At 42.0% G+C, this 20,156-nt stretch overlaps 1 protein-coding gene across 1 annotated transcript in view; it reads left to right on the forward strand.

The window, feature by feature from the left end:
• Positions 1 to 6,529: 6,529 nt before the first annotated feature.
• The window catches only part of PRKG2 (protein kinase cGMP-dependent 2), a gene marked incomplete at both ends in the record, with an annotated part of 30,111 nt that continues 16,484 nt past the window's right edge, over positions 6,530 to 20,156 (forward strand). The window contains 3 exons of the mRNA XM_082316471.1: positions 6,530 to 7,041; positions 15,765 to 15,931; positions 17,621 to 17,734. Coding sequence (XP_082172597.1) covers positions 6,530 to 7,041; positions 15,765 to 15,931; positions 17,621 to 17,734 — 793 coding nt within the window. The remainder of the gene's footprint in view (positions 7,042 to 15,764; positions 15,932 to 17,620; positions 17,735 to 20,156) is intronic.

Raw genomic sequence — 20,156 nt, forward strand, 5'->3', positions numbered from 1 at the left:
ATCATGACCAGTCCAACCAAGAGTCAAGATCATAAGGCAACATCATGGTGATGAGGCAGGTCTAAGGTCAACTCAGGAACTCAGTCCGCAGGTTAGGGTTAAGATCAAGTCCAGTGTTGCCAGGCATGTTTCTGGTCAGATAGTAAGGACCAAGATCAAGACAGGCTGAAGTCTGGATCAAGGACCTTAATAGCTGATTATAGCTGTAGTTAAGCTAGAGACTACTCCACCACTGTACCTGAGATGAGAACTAAGACCTCCAGGCTGAGCTTAGATAGAGCTCCTGGGCCCATGGGTGTAGGTGGAGGCCCCAAATGGGGCTGGTGAGGGCCATTAAGGCTTATTAGTGCCCTCAGGGTCCCTGGCAGCATGTCCCTTTCAGAGATCTGCAAGTCACTTCTGTGTGATTTTGGGCAATTTCTTTCTCTGTATGGGACTGTCCTTCCACCCTCCTTGGTCACCTTGTCTATTGTAATTGCTATCTCTTACAGTAGGAACTATTTTTTATTCTATGGCTGTGCAGCAACAAGCATAGAAGGGCCTTCATCTTGACTGAGTGTGCTGATAATGAAGTGTGTAGTAGCTGTACACAAGCGTGTTCCTGGTGAGATTCCTACAAAAGCTTATGTGCTGTGCAAACAGTAGGCATTCCTACCTCCTGGCCTGACACAGCCCAACCATTTCTTTCACAGTCCTGCCCTCAGTACGTTTTGCCTTGGGTAGGTTTTGCCACAGTGTTGAAACCGCATGACACTGTGAAATCAATGTGTCTGTGCCCAGCACCCCAGCTGCAGCATGTGCAGAAGTGTGTTCAGGATTGCTCTGAGGCTGTCATTGCAGCTGATACATGACATAGGTCTCAATTTACTAAGAGCTCAATTTTGGCCACTCACTTTTAAAAATCTTAGTGCAGGGCTGTTTTTTTGTGCTTTTGAGATGAAAGCAAGGATAGAGAGCTGGGTATTACATCGTTGGTTGTTTTTTTCCACAATATCTCAGTTTAACTCTTTTAGTCATGCTTTGTTATCTAGGTTTTCCTTACCAAAAATCTTAGTCAGTAACATCCTTAACATGTGAACTGTTCATGTGTTTTAAGTTCCAGACTGCTGTTGGAATCTGTAGTAGTATCTCCAATGGGTTTTTTAAAATGGAACAGTTTTCTAACAATGTAAGCTACATGCCATGAACAGGACCAAAAAATCTGTTACAAGGTAAATGAAAATTTACCCTTTGACTCAATAGCTCAGTTGTAACGCTTATTATCCAGGAGTTTAAACGAGAGGATATATCCACTGTAGCTGTGTACTTTCTGATTATCAGGCTGCTGGTGAGAAAATAATTTCTGAAGACTCCTGGTAGGTGAACTGGGGGTACCCATTACCTTTTTCACTTTACCAATGAAGAGCAAGACCCCATATAGCCCTGGTGTACCATAATTAGGGATCAGTCTCCGGACTTCTGACTGCATTTCTTGTGGACCTTTGCAACAGGAAAAGAGGGTGCTGACGAATTGCCTCATGCAGGGAATCCGACTGAATTGCTGCTTCCCAGACCAGCTCACTTTCCGAGTGTAAGTGTAAGCAGTTGCTGCGACATGTTTTCTCATCACATGCTTTTCTGATCACTGTAACATTTGTGTTTTGAGGTACTGAGTAGTCAGTGAAACGTATGTGGCCAACATTTATTTAGAATTTTGTCTTTTGTAATTGAGAACTCCATTGTAAGTAAAAGAATGCCCAGCCCTTCCCAGGCTGGTCCCATTAGAGTTTATGTGAGCTTCATCCCAGCCATAGGCAGCAATTGTGGAAGCCACACTGAACACTGAGGTCTGTTGAAGCCAAAGGAGGATTTATAGGTAGGCAAACTGACATTGGTGATGGAGTTGCCTGGAGTATTTCATAAATATGCATTGGTAGAGATTTTTCACTGGTGGGGCTGCCAGGAATCGCACATAGGAGGGATACCAGCAAAGACTTTAGAGACTGCCTTTGATATTTCTCCTCCAGTGCTGTCACTTTCGATCAGCAATTTTAAGTTTGTGAGTGGGACAAGAAAGAATTTGGGGTGAATGTAAAGACAGTCTCAAAAAGAGAAGCTAAGTGTAGAGGAGAAAATTGGAGAGTCAGTGTCCTAGAGGCTACAGGCTGGGGTTAGACCAAGTCTGCTTGACAGCATCAGTAGGGGAGTTGTGCGTGCAGCTCTTCGGCTGTTGTAAAATCCTTTCACTGATGGTTTGGTAGGCTGTTTGGGTCTAACAGTCCTTGGTTTGAAGACAGCTGTTTTGAAGTACCATAAAGATATGTGCCAGGAGAGAACAGCCCTTGTGAAACCTGTACTCTACCAATAGTCAATGTTGAACACAGAGGTAATGCCCCATTCTGGGGCAGGCCACGATGCTCCAGCCTGAGCAAGGACAGACCCTAGGACGATGCTCCAGCCTGAGCAAGGACAGACCCTAGGACGTGAGAAGGTACCTTGCAGGAGGGCTGTGCAGTGGTGCCTGGGGGTCAGTTTCAGAGAACAAAGGCTGTAGGATCTCTGCTGCAGCTTAGCTGCTGTGTGCCTGATAGTCACGCCAGGACCCTTCCAAAGGGCAGGGGAAAGCCAGCAGGACCAACACTTGCCAACATGGCCCGAGCTGGGCCCTGCATCTACCTCTCTGAGAAGTGGAATGGGCTGAGGAGCCCCGCTTGTCCCTGCGGCTCCTGACCCTGCCCGCCTGGGACGGGGCATCTGCCTCCCTGCCGAGCCCGGACACCGCACCGGAGGCTCCCCGCAGCCCAGCGCCCCCTCAGCCCCCGCACGGCCCCGCAGCCCCCGCACCGCCGCCGGAGCGACGAGCGGGCACCGCCGCGGCCGCCCCCCTCCCCTCCCTTCCCGCCGCAGCTCCCGCCCGTCCGTGACGGGCAGCGAGGCCTCCGCCCGCCCCGGCTCCGCGGCGAGCGCGGGAGCGTCAGTCTGTCCTTGCTGCCGCCCAGCCCCGTCCTGCTTCGGGGCCCGGGCTCAGCCCAGCGCGCAGGTGAGGGCAGCCCCGCGGGACCGGAGCCGAGGAGGAGGCAGCGGGCGGCTCCGGCGGGTGCGTGCGGAGAGCTGGGGAGGCCGGGACGGCGCCGCGGCGCACGGGGAGCCTGGAGGAGCTGCGGCCTCCCTGGGGCGACGCCGGGCTCCGGCGGGGCGGGGGTCTCGGCGGCGGCGCTGGCCCGGCAGCACCGGCACCCCGCGGCCCTGGGGTGGAGCCGGTTTCCGAGGAGCGCAGCCCGGGCACTCGGCGGCGACTTGCGCTGCATCCCTTGAGCAGCCCGGGCCGGGTGGGCGAGCTGGCGGGGGCAGCCTCTTCTCTCCTGGGTGGGTTTGAGTCTGCCTGGTTCCTGGCCGCGTCTCTGCCAGTGGCAGACCACTCGAAAGAGCATTTAGTAAACCTAGAGCATGCTCTGGTTTTGCTTGTTGTCTCATTACGTGTAGGTAAAGATTGGTCAAACCTTGGAGGCATCAGGTTTTAAGTTTTCTGGTAGAATTAACTACTGTAACGCTGAATTACCTGTCAGTCTTTTCTTGATTCCTGCTATGTACTTGGCCATGAGTTTCCTATACCGGTAGACAATAAAGGGCACCATGCGGAAACAGGGATCTGTCAGATCTGACTGCTTGTTGCGTTGTACACTGATGATTAATTGTGCATATACAGTGGGAAGACAGAAGTTCCTAAGTTGTTCACTCTAGTGCAATTTTTATATTATGCACTTTAATCGTCATCTCTTTATACAGTAAACCTGTTCTGTTTCTGGATACAATCTAAATAGTAGGTTTTTCTATGCCCTGGGGCAGTCACCTTATCCTTTTGTAAAGGTCATTTTAAAATGTCTGTGATATCCTTTTTTTTTTAAATGCAGTGACTGCCACTGCACTCAGTAGCAGAGGCTGCCACTGTGTTGTGTGTGATGACATATTTTCTGTAATCTCCATTTTTACTCTATATATTGTAACGTTTAGTTTAGGTTGGTTATTGTTTTGTTGTTTTGGTTTTTTTAAATATGTTTGCATGCTGAGCTAAGATCTTTGGTTAAGCCATACGCAGTGACACACAGGTCCCTCTTCAGAGTTATTTGATTTGGTACCTTGATGTGCAATTTGTTTAAATCCTCCTGTGCAGTACAGATTTACCTTTATTTCTGACATACTACCCTGTTATTGAGCTGAAGCACCAGCTGTCAAAATGCATCCAGGAAATTGGGGCAAAAGGAAAATATTGTACAAAGTCACAATAAGCAAGACAGAGTTGAGAAGAAAGACTGTTTTAAGGAAAACTAAATTTGCAATGTGAGCTACCTTGTCAAGTATTTAAATTCTAGCCCATTGAAGGCTGCAAACCAGAACAGAATTGTGCATGTTAAAAGTATGGTTATATTAGCCAGTAAAAGCAAATTGCTGAAGCTTCTCAATTTATTTCTTATTGTCTGATCAAGTTGTTGTTTCTTGTTGTTGACAAGTGTACCTTGTCAGGGGCGTGTTCTTGTCCAGTTCCAATGAAATGGTAAAAGAGATTAGCTTAAGCCACATCACTTGGGGTTCAACCTGAAAAAGTTGTACTTCATTCATGAGGCAGACCAACAGCTGCTTTGGGCCTACTGATGACTGGTCACAATAGCAGCATGGTTGCCTGGTTAGTGCACCAGTACTTTTATAAAACTTATTTTAATAACTTATTGATGAGGTAAAAATCAGAGTCCAAGGAAACAATTTTCTGTTTCCTCTAAGGCAGGTATTTCCTGTGCTGTGGTCTTCTGCAATAGCAGGATACAACTGAACAGGATTCATCAAGAGCCTGAGCAGAGCTTTTGGGAAAAGCTCTATGTGGTGCTAAGGCCCGGACAATACAGCTCATTCCTTCTCTCCTGGTGGAGGTCTCCTCAGACATGAACTAAACCAAACTGTAACCTGGCACTGTTGTGGCTCACAGATGGGATTTATGGGCAGGCATTGCTCCCCAAGACTAGTTCTGGGGTACAGTGGGTTAGTGATTGTTGAACACTAGACTCCCAAAAGCAACACGTTAGTTTTTTTCCCCCCTTCAGCTTTAATATAGTCTGACCTAAGCAGCAGGCACTTCTTTGCTCCTCCTGAAATGATACGATAAAATATGTCAAAGATAGCGTCCAGGGAAGGAGGTGGGTCAGTGCAAATCTACTTAAGGCTGCTAGTTGCAGCAAGTGCTTGGAGCATAGGTGTTCTGACAGGAGTCCAAGCTCTTTTTTTTCCTGGTCACTTTTCATGAGTAGACAATGGAAAGGGATAATTCCCCATAAAAGGCAATTGTTCCTTGACAGCAGTAGCTGCTGTTACACTAAAAAATGTGAGCCAGTTTTAAATGATTAAGAATCCTGCAGAAAGAGTACCAGCTGCCTGCTCTTGGTAGGAGTAAATTAGGTCTAACTCTGTGCTGCCCTGAATTTGTCATCAGCAAAAGATGGCAAAGTTGGTCAAACTTTTGGAGTGATGTCTGTATGAGGAAGGACTGAGTAAGCTAGGGCTTGTCATTCTGGGAAAGAATTCAGGCATACGTTCAGGCAGAGAGGTAGGGCTGAAATTTACAAAATATTATAGAAAAGGTTAACAGAGAGAAGTCTTCCTGAAGCTGGCTTTTCCTAACTTTGATATCCCTGGTTTTGTACTGGAAGAAACAAATAAAAGGAGGTAGTTCTTCATGCAAGAAGCAGACCTGTGCAACTCCTTGCTAGGGTCCTGCCAGGGTCTGCAGATATGAAGTTTACAGGGGTTAGAAGGGAAATGGGACAAGTACTAGGATTAGAAATCCATTGAGGATTAAATAAAGCATATCAGGCTCAGGAAATCTGAAATTTCAGACAGTATTTCCGTCAGGCATCCTATATGCTCATCCTGTTGATACCCTTTCCTGGGCATCTCCTTATGGCCATGGTTGGAGACAGTTTACAAGCTAGCCAGACCCCTGTTCTGATCAGTATGACTGTTCTTTTATGGTCATAACCCTTAAAGTTTTTTTTTTTTTTAATTATTATTAATACATATGCTTAATAATCACGTATCCTTTATGCCAGGCAGTTATGTATCCACTGGTTAAATTGGTCTGTGTACTCAGTAATTTTTCCTCAATGGGGAAGTGACCCAACTTTTTTTTTGTTCTTAACAATTTTCTTGCTTCAGCAGTAAATCACAAGCCTTCCTCCTTCCTGCTGTTTGTTTTGTCTTTGTTAGGCTGATCGGAGCTTACACATCTCTTCTTCAACTGACGAAAAAAAAAGTGGTAGCCATCAGATCTTTTGCTTTGTATCCACCAATCTACCTACCTCTTCTCTTTGCCCTTTACTCCTCTGACTTTCAGGACTGGAAAGGATGAAAGCAATCTACTATGTTTACTATAGTTGTATATCTCAAATTCAGCTGACAGTTAAATATTGAATTCATTACTTACCATTCCATGATTTTTTTTTCTTCTTGTTGGGGAATGAAATAAAACTGCAAATTTATTTTACCACTTAGGTCTCTGGACAAAATGGGGAATGGATCAGTGAAACCCAAGCATCTGAGGCGGCCGGATAGACACGTAGCAAACCTCTCTATTGGCTGTGCTGGCAAGCATAAGTTTTTGAAGGACGCAGGTCTAGGCATCAATGTGATCAATGGGCAAGCTGATATTGTTTGCAGCAGGGTGCTTGAACTGGAAAAGGAGCTGACGAGAAAGGATCAAGAGTTGCAAGACGGTCAAAGTCTTGTTGCTGAGCTTCAAGAGCAGCTGGCTATGCAGACTAAGGTCATAGCAGAACTCACCAAGGAACTTCAGAGCAAGTGTATACAGTTGAACAAGCTGCAGGATGTTGTTAGCAGTCAAGGAGAGCACTCTCTTCAACCTTCTCCATTTAAAGTGGCTTCAAGGATTCAAGTCTCTGCTGATAGGAGGAGAGGAGCCAAGGAAGGTGTATCTGCAGAGCCAACAACACGGCTGTATGTTTCCAACAGACAAGCTATGTTTTCCTTTGAAAAAGCAAGAGTCCGAAAGGATTCCAGGTGAGCTCATTTCAGGGGGATTATATGCTTGTGTTACAAGGCTATTACTTTTATTACAATGATAGCCTCTTCTCATGATAAATCAAGATTAAAGTATCCATCTTTTTTATATCGGCTTTGTCACTGTGGTGGTTAGATGCTGGTTGAGTTTGTGTGTAACTTCAACCAAGAATCATTTGTGTCCCACAGACTTAAGATGAAGAGTGGTGGGTAGCCTCTGTATTTTAGTTGAGGAGACTCTTATAGTCTCTTTGGGATTTATCTTTACTGCCAGCTAAGCAGAACCTAAGCCTCTTCTCAGGTCTAGATTTGCCTAGTGCTTGCAGCTTAAGCTATACTATGGATCACTGATGAGCAGAAGGCTGGATGCCTTCGCATGGGTTCAGGTGCTTATTCCTATAGCATGGATGGCTTGGGAAGGAGCCAGTGGCCCCAGATCAGCTCTCCCAAATGCAATATGGACACTGATTCTGAGCTGTGTACAAAGTTTTTCAGCCCAGTTTCAACTCAGTCTGGTGCAAAATATAATGAAATGTTTTGTATGGTGTGGTTATCCTCTTAGCAGCTTCTTCCTTCCCTCCAGCTTCTGACAGTCATGGGTAGGAACCTAATTTTACTTGTTCCTCTTTGAATCCAATTATACTTCTAGCCTCTGCAAGAGCCAGAAATATCCATGGTCGCAGCTGACCTTGTGGACAGAGGTATCAGACTGGTATCCTTAAACATACCTTAGACCCTCTTTTATCTTGCAGTGTAGACATAACCTGAGTGTCTGTTTTAACATGTTTGTAGCCAGAATCTATCTGGACTTCAGCCAGCAGCTTAAGTGCCTCAGACTTGTGGGGAGCTTTATTATTGTGTTCAGAATTCATGGTGCATTTAAGTTTGTACTGTAGTAGACCTGAGAGTTATCAGACTTGATTTCTCATTCATCATGGACTGTCTTGTGAACCAGAAGGGCTGCCTGAGTCACCATAAGGAGCTGAAATCTTTGGCTACCAGTGTTTTTCCAGAGTAAGGGGACTGTATTTACATTTTATCACAAGTACCTGGGCAGTTTAAATAATTGTTTGGTTTAGGAGTGTTCTATTTGTAATTATCTGTCTTCTCCTTGGCATGATCCTTGTACTGCAGTCCACCAGATGGTTTTCTAGGGTGCTTTCAGAGACAGAATTGTAACAGCACTGAGGAGTGAAGCAAAGAGCCAGTTGATTAGCTAAGTGCAGCACTTTGCTGTTCAGAACAAAACCAAATATTGCAGCTTAAGTAATCTAAATGTGATGCTGATCATGCAATAGAAACAGAGCTAGAAATTTTCCTTCTTGATTCAGTGGCTCAGCACTTCTAAAAACATTTCCTTTTTTGTTGTATACCATCTCTGTTTTCTTGTCTTTCTAAAAGATTTAGTGTAACATAACAGGATAAAGGAACAGTTCTCTTCATTTTCCCTCCTTTCATCTCTTACAATCTGGTTCAGAGATTGTCACTGTTACTGCTAAGGGTCCCATAGATTCATAGCAATTTAGAACACACGATTCCTAAATTTATTCTGATATTTACTCCTCTGGAAACAACTGACTGCTTAAGTATGCACTGCATTGGCAGGAAGAGCACACCATCCTCCCCTCTCCTCCCCACCATTTCCAGCTTTTCTATGATTCTGTTCATACCTTTGTTTTCTTCTCTTCAGTACTTGCACATTTTTGAATTTTCATTTAAATTCTTCTCTTCCACAATGACCATTAAACTTGGATTTATCTGCTAATTATTGTCCTTAGAGTAAGTAATTTGAGAGTGAAGTGGAACTCATCATTTATTTGATTATCTAGTGCTAGGAAGTGTACCAACTTGGCCAGAGCAATTAGCATTAGAGTTTGCCATGTGTTCTATACAAAAAAAGAAGTTGCTCTTCAAGCTTCAGTGCAAAACTAAGTAAAAACAATTTTGGACATGCAACCAAATCTTCAACTTTTAATACTAAAATATTGATTTAACATAAATGTATGAGTTTTAACAGACTAAAGAGCTCATGTAAACATCTTTCATGGGAGTCAGGATTATGACTGAAGAAAAACATACCTTGCAGCAGCCCTGCAGGAGAGGACTTGGGGGAACTGGTGGATGTTAAATTGAACATGAGGTGGCAACGTGTGCTTGCAGCCCAGAAAGCCAACTGTATCCTGGGCTGCATGAAAAGAAGAATAGCGAGCAGGCTGAGGGAGGTGATCCTCCCACTCTACTCTCAAGACCCCCCACTGGAGTACCGTGTCCAGCTCTAGTGCCTGCAGCATAAGAAAGATGTGGACCTGTTCGAGTGGGTCCAGAGGAGGGGCATGAAAATCATCAGAGGGCTGGAACACCTCTCCTGTGAAGAAAAGCTGAGAGAGTTGGGGTTGTTCAGCCTGGAGAAGAGAAGCCTCCAGGGAGACCTTATTGCAGTCTTTCAATATATAAAGAGGGCTTATAGGAAAGAGAGAGAAAGACTTTTTACCAAGGCCTGTAGTGACAGGACAGTGGCAAGAGTTTTAAACTGAAAGAAGGTAGGTTAGATTAGATATAATGAAGAAGCTTTTTTACAATGAGTGTGGTAAGACACTGGAACAGGTTGGCCAGAGAAGTGGATGCTCCGTCGCTGGAAGTGTTCAAGGTCAGGTTGCACAGGGCTTTGAGCAACCTGATGTAGTAGTGAAAGATGTCCCTGCCCATGGCTGGGGCATTGTATTAGATGATCTTTTAAGGTCCCTTACAACCCAAGTCATTCCATTCCCTCATCCTTTCTTCCATTATCTTACAGTTGATCTCTTGAATAGTAAATCATCAGAGGGGCAAGAATTAAGAAAAAGTGATTTCTAAAGTATCCTAAGTATTTAATGGATCATTCCAGACATTAAAAATGTATTTTCTTAGAATATTAAACTTACCTTCAACTTCATATTTTGCCCAGTTGTCCTGGTTTCAGCTGGGATAGTTAAATTTCTTCCTAGCAGCTGGTATAGTGCTGTGTTTTGGATTTAGGATGAGAATAATGTTGATAACACACTGATGTTTTAGTTGTCGCTAAGTAGTTCTTACACTAGCCAAGGACTTTTCAGCTTCCCATGCTCTGCCAGGTGCACAAGAAGCTGGGAGGAGGCACAGCCAGGACAGCTGACCCAGACTGGCCAAAGGGCTATTCTATACCATATGACGTCATGCTCAGTATATAAACTGGGGGAGTTGGCCAGGGGGGCAGTGATCGCTGCTCAGGGATGTGCTAGGCATCAGTCAGTGGGTGGTGAGCAATTGTACAGTGTATCACTTGCTTTGTATATTATATTATTGTTACTACTACTACTACTACTATTTTATTTTACTTCAATTATTAAACTGTTCTTATCTCAGCCCACGAGTTTTCTGACTTTCACCCCTCTAATTCTCTCCCCCATCACACCAGAGGGGTGGGGAGGTGGGGAGAGTGAGCGAGTAGCAATGTGGTGCTTAGTTGTTGGCTGGGGTTAAACCACAGCACCAGTGTTTTTAAACCTAATTTTCTGCAGTTAAGCATTTTCCAGCTTTAGCTCTTGGTAGGAAATAAAGTGGCAATCTTCCTGTGTTTTACATGTAGGTCCAAGAGCATGGCCCAGTAGTCAGGAAGACAATTAAATAGCAGAATATGGTCTTGTATTATTGGCATTACAGCAGGTGGGGTTTTTTTGTTTTTGTTGTTGTGGTTTTTTAGTGATGCTTTGTATTAATGCTCTTTTCAGTCTAAGTAGTCATGTAAAAGCCAGGTCAGACTAGTTTTGGTTTTATATACAGTCTAGACCATCTCCAGGATTTCATGTCTTTGAACCTTTGGCTAAGGTTCTGAAACTTAAATCTGTCTTATTAATGGGTACTTGTCATCTGCTTTGCAGTGATCAGAGTGACTTTTTTCAAATATCTTAGGCTTTGAAAGACTAGACATCTTGGACTACAGTACAGCAAGTATGGGTGACTTGCGTTAATACATATGCAAGATACTAATGAAACCTCAATTCCTGTGGCATAATCAATTAAAAAAATTCTTGAAGATCATACCCAAAGTATTTGTCATTTGGAAGTTAACATTTTTTTCCTGCCACAGCCAGCTTAACATTAGATGCTGCTCTGTGACAACTCTTAGACATAGACAGAATGCTTTTTTAAATTACCCTTGTAGAAAATGTATTTTATAAACCAACATACATTATAGTCAGAGAGAGAAGAATTTATGCTTTCTCCAACAAATCAAGTAATTGTGAGAGATCTTGCTTAGACTTCTGGGGTGGGCACGGATATCTCTTTTGGTGTGATAGTGGCCAAAGTATCATTTGATCTTCCAAATACTTTGGAAGCAAACAGATGTGAAAAAAACACCACAAAACTATTTTGGGCATAGCACTACTATGCCTCTCAGTTAGATCAGCCTGTGATACACATGCACTTGTTTAAGCCACCATTACCTTGCTACTGAGACAACCAAATGCTGGAAGGTGCAAACATTTGGTTTCCTTACCTGGCCTGTGAAAACTGTAGTAGGTCAAATTCAAACAGTTGGCATACATATACACATACAGTTGGCATACGTATACAAAGTCTAACCTTCACTGTCTACAGAATTCTGTCCACTGTAATTAAAAAATACTAATCCTTTAGCCTAAAATGTCTATAGAAGTGTTTAGAGTTGCCGATATAAGTAGCTGCCTCCGCTTTACAGAGAGAGGACTTAATGCAGCCACACTTAAGACAATGCATAAGACAATTGCAGTGTTGCTATGCAGTTGTGAAAGGAACTATTTCAGAATGAAGGGAAGCTCCATCCTATGTTCTTGAAGTTGCATTGAGTCCAGAGTGTTACCAGTCCCTTTTAGAAACATTTGTGAAACAAATGGCACAATTTTATGCTATTCATTTAGCAGGGTTTTAAGTGCCATACTTTTGTTTGGAGTATCTCAGCATGAATGATTTTAATGAAAGTTTTAGGAGCTTTCGATGGTTCTTGATCTATCCTGTATGAGTGGGTGTTTCCTCATGTATATATTTCATCTCTTGAGCTAGTTGGATAAATACATCTCAGTTTCAAAAAATATGCATTTTTCCTTAATGGGAGTTTGAGCATTGAAGAATGTAACTAAAGGCTGAAGATTTTAGAGTTTGAACATGGTGTATGAAAGCAGATCTCTCAAACAAGTCTTTCAAATGGAAAGTTTTTTAATCTCTTATCCTTTGCAGTGTTAAGAATCTAGGTGTCTCAGTATCTATAGAACTTGGTTCTCCATTTTTCAGTGTCCTTCCAGAGCACGCCATCACCATCAGCAGCATTTAAGCTGCCTGTATCAAGTCCCTTGCCATTATGGGCTCAGGATCATGACCCAGTTCTGTTATCAGCCATTACTGGTTGGGGAAGAACTATCTTGACACTTAACATTGATGTCTTTTACCAGTCAATGTCAGCAGATAACCAAAAATCTCTCATAAGTGGCAGAAAGATATATGAAGAGAAAGCATTGCTCTGCAAAGTATATGTTGTACTCTTCTACCTATGAGATTACATCTATCTTATGATGGGAATAAATTCACAGTCCTGTTCACAAAAAGCCCTTCCTTAGAGTGTGAAGTGCTATTTCTAGAGGTTGCCTGGGAATGTATTGAAAGGGGCAGGGGGAACATTTCCACAAGAGCTGACAGAAGGGAGGGGAACAAAGCCTGGAGAAGAATACTATGGCAAAGCTGGCCCTAAGCAGTGAAGAAGAGTCCTGTTAGCGGTGGGACCAAGAAATACCTCAACACCAGAACATTTGTGTGGAGCTGTGCACCCCCTTTTTCGCCTTTCATCAGGACAGTGACTGGCGTGAGTACGGGATTAAATGTCTTCTGTCCTTTCAGGACATCTAGTTATTTCCAGCAGCAGTTCTCAGAAGTGGGGCAGGTATAGGAGAAGCTGAGGAAGACGACTGAGAGAAAACTGTTAGATAGATACTGTGCTGGATGCCCATGAAATGAGCAAGCAACTAATTCAAGAGCCTGAGCCATGGTTATGATACTGATGTGTCCTTCGTTCTGAGGCCAACTGCACTTTCTGAAAACAGCATAGTCTCCTATTCTGTAGTTCTGAAAGCTTTAGTGCTCATTTTAACTATCAGTCTATGAGCCATTACTGTATTTTATTGCAGTATTGTATGCATGATGCATGCCAGAGTAAATTAAATAAGCAAGGTTGTTTTTAGCAGAAAACGAAGTTAAAGCTTATATTCTAGTAACCCTGTTGCTTTCAGCAGAAGCTAAGTTATGATCTCTATTTCTAAACACAATCCTCACCATAGCTACTTGATTTTATTTTTCTTGCCTCATCTCATTACCTTTACTTATTTTCAGACATTATATGCCTAGTAACATTGTAAGTCTGCTTACTTGCCTTAACTGTTTGTTCATTCCTGGATTTTCCTCAGGAGATTTTCACACATATCCTTGTTTTGATGATAACCTTGATAACTAGCAAGAGTGGGCCTTAAATGCCTCAGAAAGCAGTTACGGTGTTTATTTTGTTATGCAGATTCCTTACACATGCACATTAGGAACATGGGGACTTAAAGGCAGAATTTATCTTTCACTTCAGCAGTAAAGGAAAACTACTCAGTAGACCCATAAAAGCTCCATCAGTGCAGCAGTTTAATTGCATTCTTTTCTGGCATGGATTCAAGGCACTGCTTTATAGGAAGCCCTTGACCCAGAACATACACAAGTCAATCAGAACTCATAGATTGCCCAGTATGTATAGCCAGCTTTGTCTTGGTTGGTTAGTCATTATTAGTGGATTCATCCACTGTTCATTTTTCTACATTTTCATCTTAAAATCCAGCCACTGGGCTCTTCCACCAGCAGTTCAGATAGACTGTTCTTGTCTTTACAACTCACCCATTTATCTGTATTTACTACTGCAGGAAACGATGCAGAGGCTCTGTCTCAGGGAGCAGCAAGAACAGGGTTGCTCTGCAAGAGCAAGTGAACCAGGGGTGACTACCACACAGACAATGCCCTCACTAACCAGGGCACCATCCCACAAGGTCTGGACAGGGTAGGCAGAGCACGGTGGTGATAACAGAGTCCACCAGGAGTCCCACAGAAGAGATCAATCAGATGCAGGCTCTAACAAAGAAACAGAGACAAAGTACTTACAATATTGGGCCAATACCCATCCAGAAGACAAAACCAGAATCAATTATTTCTATAACATAGCTCAGGCAAAAATTGAATGCCAAGACCTGAGCTTAAGTAGATTATGCAGGCCAATGGGCAGAGGATGCATGGGTGGTGGTCCCAGGTGAGACTGATCAGGGTAGTTAAGGCCTATTACTGCCCTCGGGGCCCTGACAGGCTAGTTCTTGATCACTGATGTGCCTGCTTTACCTGCCTTTTGTCTGACTTTTGCGGACACCCTGAAGCTTTTCCAAAGACTTCTTAATAAAACAACTCGGGATGGCTGTAGTTTGCTATAGCATCACCAAAGTGCGATATAATATAAGGCTGAATTTCAGAAAGCAAAGAGGTCAGCATTAATAGCTGCACACCTATATCCACAAGCCCTTGTGTCATATTTTTACTTCTGATTATACCCCAAAAATTCCTAAAAGCAGTAGAGGAAAGGGCCTGCTTTGGGAAGATTCTCTCATGTCTGGTCATTCTTAATGAGACAATATATTTGGCATCCCACATGAGCAAACTACTACAGGATTTTTATTCAGGTAAGAGCATTTATGCTGTTTGTTGTCATCTGTGCAAAGGAAGTGGACATAGCAGAGGTAGGAAGAGTTTTGCAGGGAGGTAGATGGAGGGCAAAGAGCAGTGCAGGAGGGACCAGCACTAACCCTCCACCTCCACACACACCTCTCCTGGATCCTGGGCTTATTTTGTGAATTTTGGGACAATGTTCAACAGGTACTTTGCAAGCTCACCTTGCGATTGTGTCCTGATTATAAATTTGCTTAGTAACTATGAACAGGGAATGCCACAGGATCAATGTTATTTTGCAGGTGCAAGGGAAGTTCTCTGCAGTAATTTTTTTAATCACATTCATTTAGAACTTCCTTCGTTTTTCCCACCACCAATGTCTTCTCACTTTCTCCTAAGAAACAGCAGCACCTGTTAATCATGTTTCTGCATACTTTTCTCTCCTTGCATTTTTCCTCACCACAAGGAGAAACTCTTGATGAGGTCTTAGTACCACCAGTGTTGACTTTAACCTTATTACTATCGTCAGTGTTATGTTTTTGCTGGATATTAGAAAAAATGTATTAGAATGTTAGAAAAGTGGACCTGATTTTATAACAAGTTGCCATTCCTGTACAGGCGGTGGTATGTGAAGACATACCTTTCACATTTCTTTCCTTCAGATAAGCAAGGCTATGTACCTTAGCTGTGCAATAGGGAAAGCATACGGGGAGAAACAGTGCAAAACTTTCTGGGGAGTGTGTCTTCTACTGGGAGCCTTTTTACATTTAACCTGATGCTTTCTGCAGGCAGGGTCATGCAGGAGGAGAGAGGCCATAGTGTGGCACAGCTAATGGGACACATTAATTGCAAGGATTGTAACATTTGTCAGTGGTACTGGTCATGTGAGTGTCAGAAATGAGAGGAAATATCTTGAGAGGAATGAGTGCCTGGTGAATAACATACACCAGCCATGCTGGATCTTTTAAACTTTGTGTTTTTTTGTTTGAAACCAGTGAGAAGAAGCTTATCACGGATGCCCTGAATAAAAATCAGTTCTTGAAGAGACTGGAGCCTCACCAGATCCGAGATATGGTGGAATGTATGTATGAAAGGACTTTCCAGCAAGGGAGCTATGTCATCAGACAGGGAGAGCCAGGCAATCACATTTTTGTGCTCAAAGGTGAATACTGCTTACTCGTACAACGCACAGGTGCAAGAAACAAGAAAGTAATTTAGAAGTCTTTGCAGGAAACCAGAATGATGATGTTTGTGCTTTTAAATCATTTATGCTGGCCCTGCTGAGGACAATGCAAGTTTTACCTGTGACTTTTATGAAACAGAGTGAGAGCAACAAAAAGCGTCTTAGAAACTTGAACCTTGATTTAATGCTATTTCATGACCTCTTTCATTCCTGAAAGCCTAGAGGTCAGAAAATCCTTTCTGTTGTAGGTACAGCCAACCCTTTCTTCTCCAAAGGAAGAGCAGGTATAATTTAAAATACAGGAAACTACTCAATGGTGAAGCCACTTCTGAAATAAACTTACTTTTCAACGTTATGAGAGCTTATACCAGTTCTCTGTGTATGGGAAATTGAGAAAGTCAGAGTTTACTGTTCTCCAAGCTTAGAATTCTTTTTCAAAAGAGCTGCTTGTTTTTTCTGGGAAAAAAAAAACCAACAAAGCAAAAAACAATCTTTAGGATAAGAAGACTTTCCTAAAATAATGCCAACAGCTCTGAAGTTATCTCACTGCAGTTGTCTGTATTGACTCCTACTGTGCTTACACTCAAATCTTAAATTACAGATCAGCCATAGTGGAGCCCAAGTTTAACACCTGAAAGTTGCTCCTGGCGGCAATACTCTCTTTCATCATCTCACCATAAAAAAAAAATCAGTATTTGTGATTAATTTGCATACTTCATCAATTCTGGGCCACTAGAAGGCCCAAAGGCTCCTATGAATTAGAGTTCATGCTGTAAGGAGTATGTTCTCTTGAGGCAGGAATATTTAAGCCAGGAGCATACTGGTATATGTTGGAAAGCACATCTTCTGGCTTCTAGGTTAGTTTGAAAAATTGATGGTAGCCGTGTTAGGATAACATAGATGGTGCAGGGAGAAAGAGGAGGCAGGTTTGTAATGGGGTAGTCATATTCTTGCGAGAAAAAATGATAATATTTTGAAAAACAGATGAAATATGAGGAAGAAGTTGTGCACCTGGGAATTTTTCTGGCACATCAGACCTTTTTTAAGGAGTCAGTGGGTGTCTTGGAGAGAAGACGGCCAAACTTTGAGCATGTTTAAGGGAAGGTTTTTTTGGGCCATAACCTGTGAAGAAATTCAGACTTTCTTTGACTTTTGCTAGGTTTGTAGTAAGGCTCAAGGACAATTTCTTAGAAGAAGCTTTAATGTGCTTTCCATTTTTCTGCCCTCTCCTTTGCATTCTGCACATATATACAAATACACATGTATGAACAGAAAAACCTCATGAGTAATTTCTCCTGTGATCACTATTTTAAGACTTGTTTGTCTGCACCACACTAGGCTATCTGAACCAGTACTGACTGTCTTGGTGTAGCAAAGGTTTACCCCATCAGGATTTAGAATGGCCCTTTTCCATGGCCTTTTTAGTGTGGAAAAGTTTCTCTCAGCTTTCCCTCCCTTCCAGAGCAGATTTGTAGATTAGCAATACATTTAAAAAAAAAAAAAAATCTCTACTGGTTTGTACATGTGTTTCAAAGCACTGTTTGCATCATTGCTCCCATTCCTGTGTTCCAGGGAGTGGTGAAGCCAGAAATATATTGATTTGTTTTCCCTTCACTCTGTGCAGTTGAGCTCAGTTTTAATACCTATTATCCTGATGATTTTTAACAGAGGGCAGTCTGGAAGTCTTTCAGCAGAATAAACTACTCTCCTCAATACCTGTGTGGACGGCATTTGGTGAACTAGCCATTTTGTACAACTGCACACGGACAGCCTCTGTGAAAGGTACCTAAGGTTTATTATATCAACATTGCTCAAAATGAAAACTATGTACTTTTGTGAGGTCCCTGTTATATCCAGATTTTCTTTCAAGTTTTTATTTAATAGATATCTGCCTGTCCTGATTATCTACAGTAAGCTCGTGTTTCCTTCCTTGAGTTCTTTCTGCTTGGGAACTCTAATAATATTATGCCATGAATATAATTCCATCTCTAGCACAACCTTTGATAAACAATTAGGCATCTCCAAAGTATGCTGATTAGCCAGATCTGTACCAAACTAACTGCTAAGGAAGAATTATGTTTTAATGTTGAATGATTTAGTAGCAGTGATGGTCTTGGGCTCTTATGTTCTTGTGTCAAATGCAACCCTGAGGCTGAAATTACAGTGAGTTTGAAAAGATTAGAATCATGGCATTTTTAATAGAGCAGATAAAGCCTAATTCAAGAGGAAATAAACTATATAGGAATTAGTTGCTTTTGTACTTCTTTTAGTTCTGTATCATTAAGTTACTGAGTCTTGCCAAGGTCCATTTGCACCTGGCATTTGTGACTGGCACTCGGGAGAAGATTGAATTTGATCTCAAATGTGGGAGTGGGAGAGATTAAACTTGTAGGTGAGATGTGCTGGTTCTCTGAGGCAAATACTGGTTCTTGCTTTGTGTTTACCAGCTGACGCGGGTGGAGTTAAGTGTTGCTCTAATACAAATATCTCTCTTCCTGCATAAGACTGGGTATTCACCCATTAAGTACCCCTTGATTCCTTTTCTAACCTGCCATAATTATTCTGTGACAGACCAGTAAGTGACCAAGTATGATTAAATTAATCATTTTTCCACTCTCCACCATTCCATAAATATTACTTGTATTTGAAGGCTAATTTCTGTTCTTGTCTAAATCTGCAGGAACTTGGAACCACCAGTAAGTATGAAGAGTTCATGTTGACTTAAAAAGGAGCAAATGGAATAGAACAAGAACTTGTTAGCTTTAAAAGCTTCTGGTCTTTCTTCCTGCACCCAGTTTAAGCGCTTAATCATTGCTGGCTGTGCAGATGGAAGTTATTACATGTAATCTGTTTTTGTTGCTGCCTGATAAACAGAACACCATCAATAATGTGATTATTTTTCTTACTAGCACACTGTTCTACTTGAATATGTTCCCTATTTTTCTTTTTTGCCTGCTTTATAGTATTAGCGTTATAAAGTAGTGTTTCTGCATAGTAAGATGTCATGCTTTAGACCTTTGTTAACATTAATTGGTTTTGAGGTAGGACAAGAAAGGGTGTTTGAATACTTAAAATCACTGCAGAAACCCACCCCTCCCCAACAGCTTTCCTGTGTTTCTTGTGGAGGAAGAGCAGTACAATGCCATAACTGAGCACAGCTAGTAAATATACATGTGAAAACCCTTTCTTGATGTTGGATCTAGTGACACCCTTTACCTGCAGTCTTTGAAAACTGACAAGTGAAGGACTGTAGCCAGACAGCATTTCAATGGGGGCTGCTACTCAGCAGCATCTTTACATGCAGTAGCTGTATTTGAATCTGGGAACGTGATTTAGTCCTATGTTTCTGAATTTCAATTCCTCTGTCTCATCTTTGAGATTACAGGCTTTTTTCTAGCTATGTAATTGCTTTATTTAGTTAAGGTGCAAGATACAGGAAATGCATTTGTGATAGCTTGGATACTTGCCATATTTTCTTTGTGCGAAGTAAACTGAAAGATGTTATTTATGGGAAAAATAAGACCAAACCAATACCTTTGTTCTCCCTTCCAGCATCCAAAAATATTTTTTGAGCTATTTTGATAAATGGCAGTTAAGAGCCAGTTAAGAGTGTATATCAGGGTTAAGTACAAAGACCGATGACTGTGCATCGTTTTAAACCTGGCATTTTTCTTTCCTGTAAAAATAATTCAATGTTTATGATAAATTGAGGAAATCAATTGCTCTAATTTTTTCTGTAGCTTTCCTTTATCCCAGAGAAAACAGATTTGTTCCTTCTTATGAGAGAAGGAAAACTGCTGAATATGGTGTAGCATCTTTTAAAAGAAAAGATTAAATTAAATAGAATCACCTTATTTTGCTTAAAAAAAATAAGAAGGGCAATGTGTTCTGTTGTGTCAGTGATTGCATACAGAGGCTGCTTAGTGGTTTGCATCTTTGATGCTGGACCTTATGCATGCTTACTATATTAATATTTCGATTACCTTTTGAAAGATAATCATTAATGTTTTGATTACCCTTTATTCCCTTATAAAATGGCTACATTGGAGAAAAACTGTGTGAGGATCACAGGATTAAATGAAATGCAATGTATTTCTTGACCTCTGGTATTTCTATTTTATTGCGTATCTCACAAACATTTGCCTGTAATCTGAATTAGAGATGGATCGAAGCCATAGTATTCAACATTTACCTCATAAGTTTT

This window comes from Platalea leucorodia (genome assembly GCF_965183815.1).
Source record: "Platalea leucorodia genome assembly, chromosome: 6".
Classification (NCBI taxonomy): domain Eukaryota; kingdom Metazoa; phylum Chordata; class Aves; order Pelecaniformes; family Threskiornithidae; genus Platalea; species Platalea leucorodia.